At 36.7% G+C, this 11,709-nt stretch overlaps 1 protein-coding gene across 1 annotated transcript; it reads left to right on the forward strand.

The window, feature by feature from the left end:
- The first annotated feature begins 417 nt into the window (after positions 1 to 417).
- Positions 418 to 9,924, forward strand: LOC116316908 (tetraspanin-5-like). Its single transcript, XM_031735554.2, has 9 exons — positions 418 to 600; positions 2,168 to 2,224; positions 4,397 to 4,516; positions 4,654 to 4,728; positions 5,266 to 5,361; positions 5,974 to 6,093; positions 7,117 to 7,149; positions 7,248 to 7,331; positions 8,248 to 9,924. Exons 1-9 carry the CDS (start codon positions 541 to 543, stop codon positions 8,332 to 8,334), a joined length of 732 nt encoding a protein of 243 aa, XP_031591414.1. The 5' UTR covers positions 418 to 540; the 3' UTR covers positions 8,335 to 9,924.
- The last annotated feature ends 1,785 nt before the right edge of the window (positions 9,925 to 11,709 follow it).

Consider the following 11,709-nt stretch of genomic DNA (forward strand, 5'->3'; position numbering starts at 1 on the left):
AATCAGGATATTCACTTTTCGCTGTAGACAGTTTTTCTCTTTGTATTTTCAATTGTGTGTATCCTGGTAAATTAATCTTTTAACTATTTAACTTTTATTCAAATGAGAAGTTAATTAAGTTGATTTTTCATGTCATTGTAAAAACAAAAAGCACTAGTAACCTTTCAGCATGTTGTCCTTACAGGTGCACCACACATGAGAGAGGCGATGGGCTAAGCTTGGAGCTGCTGATTAAAGTTCTGTTATTTGGTTTTAATCTTTTGCTTTATGCTCACTGCAGTTTTATAATCAGCCCTTTTTTCTGTTTTGTTTCCAGTTTTCAAGCTCCAGTTTAAAGTTTCGTTTTTTCAGTTAGTGCATGTCTGATGAGGCCGTCCTGTACACACGAGGGGTTGGCTACAGAGCAGCTCTTTGTGTGTTCCTTCCCCTTATATTCACTGTCTGGAGAGTTTGTCAGAGCACGCAAAGCTGTACATCATTACACTCTGAGCTACAACCTCACTGCTTCACCTCCTGTGAGTCACCGTCTAAAAAGTGAAAATGGGGAAAATTAATGGATGCCTCAAGTGCATTTTTATTTTCTTCAATGTGCTGTACATGGTAAGTGGAAGCTTTCTTTCTGATTTAATTTTAATGTTTATAAAATATTTTTGTGTTTTGTTTCGTTTTCCAGGTTGATTTTAGGTAAGTGAGGTTATAGTGGAGAACAGAATAGTTTATTTGAAATATGTAAATTTAACTAAAATAACAAGAAAAAACTTTGTAAAAACAAAAACAAACAAAGTAAAGACATCAAGTGGCTGTGAATAGCTCCTACACGATTTTTATGCTAAAAAAAAAGGATGAACTAGAAAAAACCCTTCAACTTTAACTCAAATTGTTGTAGTATGCTAAAACAAAACAAAATATGATCAACAAATTTGATCATATTAATGAAGACATGCTTAAATGTTGAAAATAATTTTTCCAAAACAACAATCAAGTCCAGATGTGGTTAACTGCTCAGCTCAGGCATTTCCAGTAAAAAGGGGACCCCCCCCCCACACACACACACACACACACACAGCAGAAGAAAACAGGGTCATATTTCAGTCCACCCGCCAACCACCAAGCAGCTTCTCTTCTCTTTTGTTAATTTTTTTTTTTTTTTTAGCTTACCCTATGAGAGCTAATGGAAAAAAAGGAGGGGTGGGGGAAAAGAGGGTGGAGCTTGAAGAAGCTGTTTTCGCTTTGATTAACCTTTTAACGTTTTTGTAGCAAGAGAACTAAAAATGATTTTAAAAATACAAAAAACAATGATCTTGTGCAGTCAAACAGAATAAAATAAGAAATGTGGTTTAAAAGAGAATCATTTTTCAATTTTTAACACAGATTTTTTTTTATTCATGCTTATTGATTTTATTTCCCTCCATTTCCACAAAACATGCAAACAAACAAACATTTACTGTTTTTTTTAATCAAATTACATAAAACAAAAATCTTATATTAAATAATTTTTATAATAATAATAATAGTCCAGATCTGGATCACTTTCAAATATTGATTGTGTATGTGGGTGTTTTCACCAGCCTAGGACTGAGGAAGTCTCTGACCAGGTTTTTAGCTCTTTGTCTCCCTCAGGTTGTGAAGTGTAGAAATGACAAAAGCTCTTAACGCTTGCATGTTTACACATCTAAGGCCCGGATAGGAAGAGAGGTTGTGTAACCTAAAATGGCTGAAGTGCTTTATAAGCAATATGAAAATATTATGAAATGTGTTAATTTCACACTTTATGGTTTTTGTACATAAATATATTAATCTCTTTTTTGATCTTGAGCTTCTTTAAGTAAGCTTAATCCAAAAAGCAGTTGTGTTTGTGTCTTTGTGTGTCTTTTTTTCCTATTCTATACAAATATGTTTAAAATAAATATAAAATATTTATTTTTTCATTATATTATTTTTTTTAATTATTTATTTAAAAGTGTTTTCCCAGTAATGTGGCAGGCTGAACCACGCAAGTTTCAGTTTTAAAATAAATATAATCATTTTTTATTATTACTGTTAATTATGTCTTAGTGCACTGTTTACAGAGCCTTTATTGTAAATGTTTTGTTAGCACACTTAGGCCATCATACTTGGAGTTTTTTTTGTTAAACACAAACTAAACACTGTGATTCGGTTTCCACAGATCTTGGGATGTGCGCTGATTTACGGCGCAGTAAGGGCGACTGCCGTGTCTGTGCAGGTAAACAACAACTACATTACTGTTGACACAGAATAAAACAAAGGCAAATCATATCGCTGACATCCACAATTAGTTTTATATTAAGTGATATATCATACCCACTTTTCTGATATGGTTTTACAAAACCTAAATTGAGAACATTTAATGAAAACTGGGCCCAAAAACCCAGAATTATGTTTTAACTTGAAAGAGATTTCACATGCATCTTTACCTAGCATAAGCTCTGGGATAGCTTCTTAGCCAAAAATACCTTCAGTGGAATTGGGATTTCCACAGTGATGCTTTGCTTATTCAACATCAGCTATACATGTTGATTTTATTAGGCTCATATATACGGAGCTTAGAAAGAAAGCCAAGCGGAAATATAGTGATAATATGTCACCCTCCAACACAAAACTAAAATCACAAGGAGCACATTATTTACATTTCTTTAGTCTGCCTACAGACACTTTTGGACTTAATCAGTGTCAGAAGTCTGTTTCACTGATATTAGTTTATGTGTCCAGCTTTGATACCACTCTCAACTCCCTGCCGTTAATATGACTGTCATAACGTAGCATAGGTATAAGAGAACAACTAGTCTTCCTGTGGTTAACCTACGAAAGCCCAACAACTATAAAAACAACTGTCTTGGCTTCCCACTCCAGATGTTTTTTTTATGTTCTTACATAAACCATGTGGCCGTCTTCCTGTCAAAGTCTGGAATAATAAATCAGGTCTGGCAGTAAGCCAGAATAATTCCCTCCTTGCTTAGTATCTATTTTGGGTAAACACTCACTGCAAGTTGTGCTTTTAGTTTGCCTTCATCAGGTGTTGCAATAATCAAGTGTTATTCTGAGGAAAAAGGGATGTTACATGTTTCATGCACAGAGTTTATCTATGTTAACTTAATCATTACCCACTCTTAAAGTCATGACGGGTTATGGTTGGATCATTGTTCTGTACTGATCAATATAAAAACAGAGTTCAGTAATGCTTTGAAACAAACATTCTGAAGACAAAAGCAGCTGGTTTGCATTGAGCCCCAAACCAGATTTAGTCAGGACATGATGTGTATACGATAATTCTCTAAAGGCACGCACGTGAAATGGAAACACTCATTTAGAAACGTTTAGATTAAGCCGAGGTGAAGAACTCGCCATGTTTATATAGAATCAGGCAGCCATCCAGATGTAGTGGAGGCTCTCATTTCTGCTCTTAACACAGAACAGATGCTGCCTGGGGGAGGTTAACGCTCTCACAGCTGACTTTCTCGGCAACAGGAATTTTTTTTTCTCCAGTTCATTTCCAGGCACTGTAATCGGGTTTTACAGTCATATCCTGTGGCCTGTGAGTCTGGTAGTCATCTGGGGGATAAGAATCTCCAGTATTTTCATTGTTAATGAGTTGAAATTTGATATCCATATATATGCTCCTTGAGTATGGACCAGTTTCTGTTTTTGCCCTACACAATGTATTTCAACTTTCTGTTATTGTGTTTATAACAAAAAGCAGTATCTAGTTTTAATATCAATAACCACTATTAAATTATACATTTTATATAAACAGTTTTCTGTAAGCCATCATGTACAGAATAAAATCACATTGCTGCTGGAGTGACTGGAGCAGCAGAGAAGTGCTGAGTGCATCATGGGAAGCAGCATAACTGAGAGATGGCTCAGAGTCACCTCATGCACTCTAACTATAAGCCTAATTAGAAAGGAAAGTTTGAGGCTTTAATGTCATTTTAAAGATGACTGTAATCCACACAATGCTGTCTCTGCTTCACAGAAAAAAGACTGTGACTAAAACTTTACAGTTTTATAAATGTCCGTTAACACTGTCTGATTCGACCTGTTCTTTACTAAAACTTCTGTAAATTTGATGTTGTGCTAGTTAAGCATAACAATGGCAAATTTATTCTAACCGGAGAAGGAACTACAGTGGGTGGCCTCTTCACTGAATGTGACTTGCTGGATGGTCCTGGTATGGCCTGGTTCAGGTTTTGAAATTCTTGACTTATGATCTATGGTAGCGTGGCCAGATGGCACAGATATTAGTGGGGAGACTCAATCTGATGTGGACCAGAGATTCATGTCTAGCATGTTACTGATAACTGTGTTTGATTTTGCTTATTCCAAGAAGTAAGGATCAATGCAGTGTTTGTGTTGTTTCCTGTTCTTTCTGGAGCAGATGTCATCATTTGGTATGCCAGGCTTGGGCTGGGCATGGGTTTTTGCCATTGGTGTCCTCGGTGTCTCCTCCTTTGGAATCTACGCTGCCTGCTCTGAGAAAGCCCTCGCCCTCAAAATAGTAAGTACAGGACCCCTGCATCAAACAAGATAACGATGTGATACCTGTTTATTTTTTGTTGCTTTTAATTTCACAATGAACAAAACAAGAACAAAGTGATGATTCTTTTAATGTTCTTAACATTCCTTCATGTACAGTTTGCAGGATTTATGGGCGTTGGAATGATCATCATGATGATTTTTGGCATCATTGTAGCAGTCCAAAGAAACCAGGTGATCTCTTCTCCTCTCTGCCTGTCCAATAATTTTTCTTGATGCTAGTTTTCTTAATCACATTTTTCTCTCTTTCTCTGTATTACTTTACATCAGTTTGATTCTCAGTTACAGTTACTAGTTTTATCTAGTGGCCTTCCTTTTCTGTCTGTGTCTGAAATAAAAAAAAAAAAAACCTTGCCTTTCTCTCAGCAACATAGTTTTAATTATTTATTCATTTTTGCTTTCTACCTTAATAACACACATTAACAATTGATTTTATTAATGAATTGTTCTACTTGTACATGACCATAGGGCCTAAGGGATAGTATGGAAAATATTAGTAATGTTTCTTGTGGGAAATCCATCAGTGAATTAAAAGAAGCCAGTAAATAGTTTTAGAACTAGAATTTGCTTTCTTTTCTACTTTAATTATCCTTGTTTTTGGTTATTTTCATTGCACATTTGAGATTTTTGTCCTTCTCTTTCTGACTTGTTGATGATATAGCTTCTCATCTGTTTACCGCGATATTAAATATATTCTTTTTTCCTTTGCAGTTAAAGACTATCTTCTACAGTGCCTCCAGTGAACTAGTGGAGCCTTACATGAAAGAACAATCCTTGAGAGATATGCTTGAAGCCATACAGCAAACTGTAATGTTCTTTGTACTATTAACCTCATGACAGTAGAATTGAATAGAACAGAATAGCCAGGATACAGAGGGTCATGTCCGATGTCTGCTCAAGTGTGTGGTGAAATCCCAAATTTACTTGTACAAGCAGTCAATACAGGACTTGCAGGCAGTGATCTGAACAACAGTGGCACTGGAGGGGCTCAGGGTGATCAAGGACCAACCCTGAAGGGGAGATCAACCACATTTGTTTAATTTAAGACTAAAAGAAAACTAAATGAATGAGATGTAAAATTTGTGGGGGTAGGGCCAAATAAGTGTATACTTCTGTCTATTCCTTTTCAAACAAAAGAATGGAATGATATCACAAAATGATGGTAAATATACATGTTTGAAATAAAAATGAACTGAACTGAACTGAAATTTCAGTCAAATATTTTTTTCTTTTTATGCTTGGGGTCACGTAACTTTTTGACTCCACCTTACACAGAAAACCTTTTATTATTTATTTTTCAAATGAATTTTTTTAAATAATTTCATTATAGTAATTACATTATATTGTTACATTTACATTAGTGCAGAACTTCATTGAGTATTTTCAATTATTTGAAGTCATTCTCTCATGTGTTAACAGGGGCAATGCTGTGGAATAGTGAGCGCTAACGACTGGGGTGAGGAAATTCCCAATTCCTGTGAATGCAGGCCTTCAGATATGGGATTTGGAGGATATGGCTCATGCAAAAGCAGACCTCAGGTTAGTTTTATAAAATAAAACTGGATTTTAAGAAAAAAACAAAGAATATTAGGAAATGACTAATTCTGCTATATACTCTAATTGTGAAACAACTAGTAGCTTAGTTTTCTAACATTTAGAAGAAGAAACTACTATCACAACTAGAGATTGACAAGGTACACTGCAAATGCTATGGCAAAGGGAAGCCAGAAAATCAGGTCAGGGGGGAGATATCATCATCTCCACCCTCTGGATTGGGTACCAAGCATGAAGAACAACTGCTGCACTGAAGGCGAGAGCAGCTCACCTGGTCGATTACCAAGGCTATGTGAAATACCCTCTGAAAGCCAATAGAAGATGTGAATACGGCACTGCGGGCAATCCCTACGATGACCATAACCAAAACCAATCAGCTAATCTTCTCTCTGGCAGCAGTGATCACTGAGCTCCTTGGCCACATGGAGGGTACAGCCACAAGGAGCAGTACCCTCCATCGAGAAGGAGACAAGAGGCCAAGATCAAGGTAGCATAGAAGGGAGTTAGCAAAGTATCTTGGCTGTAGAACGCTGTGATGAAGAAGGTGCCTAACAAGTACAACAAGCTGTCCATACCTGATGCCTAGAAAACTGACAAGCAAAGATTCACAGCCTTGGCCAGCCACTTGAAGAGGTATACAAGAGAGATACAAGGCAGGAGAATTAACCAGCTGTTCTCCACAGAACCATCTAAGATGTGTTGCAGGGGAACAATGTGAGAACAGCACCACCAAGGCTAGAAACAGAACAATACTGGAAGAGCATATGGAAGAAAGAGACAACACATTACAACACTTCCTGGCTAAAGAAGCTTTTTTTAAAAAAAAAGAATTAGTGTCAGAATGTCACTTTGAAATTACAATTTGAGTAATTTTGCAGCCATCCATTCCGCACTGACAAATGTAATTGTCTTTTGCCCTACAGTAATTTATATTTTATAATATGTAGCTGCAAATTAATAAGGAACTGTTTCTATTTGAATACACAATATTCTCTTGTTTTCTTACAGGGAATCAGAGGCCCATCTAAAATCTTTGCACAGGTATTTAATCCCCCAACCCCTATCAGCTAATCCAAACACTACAGCCTGCCATTCTGATAGATTTCCATGTAATAACTATCTTCACTTCTCTTCTGCAGTCCTGCGGTGACCTCATCTTTTCGTATGTAGACATTTTCTTCAAGATCCTTTTGGGCTTCTTCTTTGGATTTGCTGTGACAGCAGTAAGCTTCACTGTTGTTTTCCTTTATTGTCACTGGTTATCATTGTATATCACTGTGACTCCATTGTTCTTTAAGATCTTATTTTATAAAAAAAAAAAATTGGAAATACAAACTCTTAGTTGTATTTCTAAGATGCTTTTTCAGACATTTGCTAGAATCTTAGCTTATTTGCATACATGATTACATTTTTGTGGCTTAATACTGTTTATTGTTATTAGCGTTCACTCCTTAGTAATGTTGTTACTGTACCTTCAAGGCTTAACTTCACTCTGTCAAATAAATGTGAAAAAATAAAAATAAAAACTGAAGTGGCAAAGACCAAGAAAAACAGAGTGTGCCACTGCTAAAACCTTTGGTCATGACTGTATTTCCAGTGGATATTTGCCGGTAATAATTCTTTATGAATAATACAAGTATGGGTGCAATAGTATATGTTGAGTTATTTGTGTGACCCACAAAACTACATTCCAAGTTCCCAAGTTAATATGCTTTTTAAATTTGATTTTCAGATCTGATAAACCCATGTTTTATTTACAATAGAAAACAAAACACATTTAAAATATTTAAAATGAGAAAATTGTGACAGCAATGATATTTTCTTTATCCTTTTGCTTTTAAAAGTCTGTTTTTTTTTTGTGGGGCGACACCACTGTCGAGCACTGAGACATGAATCCTACTGAAGTGTATCGACTATACATCAGTGTGTAGCACGTTGACCGCTTTACTAGCAACAAAGCTGGTAATTCCCCTTCAGCTTCTGAGTAAAAGCTAGTAATTGCCGTGTTGGAGCAGCAGCATTTACATCATTGTCATCCTCAGCGGGCTTCACCACCAGTGCTGTTGAACTGTAGCTTTTTAATATTATCACCTACCTGTTTTGTGAACTAACCCCCTGTTCATCTACCTGTCTTTATAGCTACTGGGCCTGCTTATTACCATCTTCATGATCCATCAGGTGAAACGTAATGACACTGGAGGAGGCATTGCCATGAAGGGCTACTGAAGAGAACCACCATGCAGCTATGTCCTCTGATCATCAACCATTGCATTAGGTTACCACAAGAGAACTCTGTGGTCAGGACATCACCTCTTTTTTTTACTTTGATTTATGAAAAAACTAATGTTTGCCTTGAGAGAGAGGAAGCAGATGGCAATGTGGCATGCTGCAGGATTTTATTCAGGACAGAAACTGCTGCCTTTCTGTCCAGCTTTCCAATGTACAAAACATAGCTTAGAAAGCAAAACTTTTTTTAAAAAAGCTTTATGTCTCTTATGTGTTATGTGATGTTACGCAGTATTCTACTCATCTTATGTAGAGACCTTTTAATGAAAAGAAGTTAAACCTTTAAATCTGACTTTGTTAAACCGAGGAGGCTGAAGTTGTTGAGAATAGTAATTTTTTTTCTGGTTGCATTAAAAAAAGTGAAAACTCCAACTAAACTTCGCTAGATAAAAACAAACAAACAAACAAACAAACATCCAACTGCGTAGTTGAAATTGTCTGGATTGTTTGACTGTTTTGTCTTTAAGTATGACATTCACTGAATAGGTTAAAGAATTGTTTAGCTTGAATTGATTTTTTGGGATTACATTTAAACATGCACTGATTTGTCCCCTGGTTAAGAAAAAATAAGTAAATAAATGAAAGACTGATTCCTTCTGTTTCTGAGATAAGGTCAGTAATCTAAATTATTATTACGTTCAAATTGAAGTCAAAACCTCCTCGGGTTAAAATGACCAAGTCAGAATGGCACTTAAGCTGTCACCTGCCTGTGTTTGTAAAGAAATATAAAACAATGAATTCATATAATTTTTAAAACTATGTTTTTTTTTTTTTTATGTGAGAAGCACCTGAGTCATAGTTTAAGATGAAAACAGTCTTTCTGTGGTTGTTCTATGGTTAAATTGTAAAATCAGATTTGTCCATTTAAGGTACACTTGTGTAAATGGAGCGTATGTGTACTAGAAAATGACTAAAAAAATACTTATCATAATGTCATCTATGGTGATAAAAGCTAAGTGACAAACAGAAAAATAGATCATCCACTGACAGAAAACTCATCTGTCATTAAAATGGAAAAAAAAGAAAATGTATTGGCAGCACTTTCTAACAGATAGTTTTGCATTTTGCAGCTCTGTTTCCTGCTCATTACACAGAAACTGCCCCAGAGGTAATTGAGTGGTAATAACTTATAAATTGCCACATTATCACAGTTTTGTTTTGTCTTTGTTATCCTACTATTACCATTTTATTACAGAGCTGTATTTCCATATTATTACCCCCAGTTTTTGGACTCTTATTATTGTATTACATACATTTCAAGGTAATATTACTCAACTGTAGCTACTGTTGCTGCCATGATATTACTTGTATAAAACTTCTATTACTTTGGTAATTGCATGGTAACAACTAAGAAATTACCACATTATTACGCTCTTGTTTCTCTCTTGTTGTCCTTCTGTCACCACTTTATTACAGAGCTGTAATAGAAAGTGCTACCAACGTATTAAAGTTAAGGATATATTGTTACAGGATTGCTATATGATCTGCATTAATATCATTAATAAATAAGCTCTAGAGACTGAAAACACATACTGCCTCACTCTCTTCTTTTATAATGTATTTCCTCACCTCTGGCAGTAATCACATCACCCTGGAAATGTTTCAGAAAGAAAGTAAATAATACTGAGCAATATACCATCTCTCTCTGGCTTATGGTTTACTATTGTATGCTTGTTGTTTTGATGAGTTTGTAGCCTAAGGAAATACAAGGTTGGCTCTGTAAAGTGAATATGGTGTTTGGTTAACATGGATAAACAGTGCAAGCCTAAGAATTTCAGTGAGCATTAGGTTTAGGCACTGCTGGTGACTCGTCAATAGAGGGCACTAGGACACTGCCTCCATAAAACTTAAAAAAAAAAAAAAAAAATCCATCACAAGCAATCAATAGCAAAAATATGACATAAATTACAAATAAGTATAGCTTGTGCATACAGTGTGTGTAGAATCCATGTAGAATCAATTTTCTGGTCAAGCTTTATTATCCTATGTGTTAGTTTCTTGCAAAAATATAATTATGTATCAACTTCCTTGTACAGATTCTGGCCAAACAGGAGTCAGAGGACAGACTGAAGGTTTTTAAGTCACAAGTGTGAAAAATTGATTTGTTTTCAGTGAGAAAAATGTTTTGTCACTCATCCACGCATCTTCTTCAGTCACAGCTGACTGCAGGTTTTCCCAACCCTATAGAGAGTACATTTGCATGATGACTGAAACTAGGTACAACGATGAACAATAGGCTGTGAGGTTAGTTTTTTTCATCACTAATGTGCAAATTGTCATGACCACTGATCAACAACCACTAATCAAAGACCACTGATTAATGGCCATGAGTACCATTCACAGAGAGTTGCAGAATGGCTGCAATCACAGCATACCCTTAGGCTCCCTTCTTGTTTCAGAGATGGTCTTTCCCTTTTCACGTAAATGACCTCCTTGACTCCGCGCTCAAACCAGCTTCCCTCCCAGTCCAGGCTGTGTACATCCTCATCATTGAAAGAGTGTCCATTGAGCGGCCTGTAGGTGTAAATAGACTGCAGAGTCCTGGCCTGACGAGGTAGCTCTTCTGTGTTGTGCCATCCGCTTCGCTAGAGGTTGTTTGGTTTCCCCAATGTATAAATCCTGGCAATCCTCCTGGCACTTAACAGCGTACACTAAGTTACTCTGTTTGTGTCTGGGGACACGATCCTTGGGGTGGACCAATTTTTGGCGCAGCGTGTTTTGGGGTTTAAAAGCCAGAGACCCGGTGTTTAGAAAAAATGCGTCTCAACTGCTCCGATACTCCTGACACATATGAGATCACTACAGGTTTTCGCTTAGGCGGCGGTTGTCCTTCTCTCCTGGATCGGCTGGAGCTTTCTTTTGACGCTTTCCCAGCTTTGACAAAAGTCCAGCTGGGATAACCACATTTACTCAGGGCCTTCTTGATGTGCTGTTCTTCTGCTTCCCTGGCCGCTGTGTCAGTGGGGATCGTGTTCGCTCTGTATTGTAACAGTTTGTGCTCCAGTGGATGATGAGAGTCAAACCTTAAATACTGATCCGTATGTGTAGGTTTCCGGTACACATCAGCTTTCAGATGTCCCCCATTACTGATGGAAATCTCACAGTCTAAGAAGGCTAACCTGCCACTTTTCATATCCTCCCTGGTGAATTTGATGTGTTGGTCCACCGAGTTAATGTGATCCGTGATTGCAGCCATTCCCCAACTCTCTGTGAATGGTACTCATGGCCATTGATCAGTGGGCTTTGATCAGGGGGTTTTGGTCAGTGGTTGTTGATCAATGGTCATGAGAATTTGCATAATTAAGATTAAGGAAC

The sequence above is a fragment of the Oreochromis aureus genome, linkage group 17, assembly GCF_013358895.1.
Source record: "Oreochromis aureus strain Israel breed Guangdong linkage group 17, ZZ_aureus, whole genome shotgun sequence".
Classification (NCBI taxonomy): Eukaryota; Metazoa; Chordata; class Actinopteri; order Cichliformes; family Cichlidae; genus Oreochromis; species Oreochromis aureus.

Bases quoted from the DNA above. Each gene is read 5' to 3' on its own strand.
- LOC116316908 (XM_031735554.2), top strand. From the start codon at position 541: ATGGGGAAAATTAATGGATGCCTCAAGTGCATTTTTATTTTCTTCAAT. The intron at 2,225-4,396 runs GTAAACAACAAC...TTTCTGGAGCAG, and splicing joins CGACTGCCGTGTCTGTGCAG to ATGTCATCATTTGGTATGCC. The intron at 4,517-4,653 runs GTAAGTACAGGA...CTTCATGTACAG, and splicing joins AAGCCCTCGCCCTCAAAATA to TTTGCAGGATTTATGGGCGT.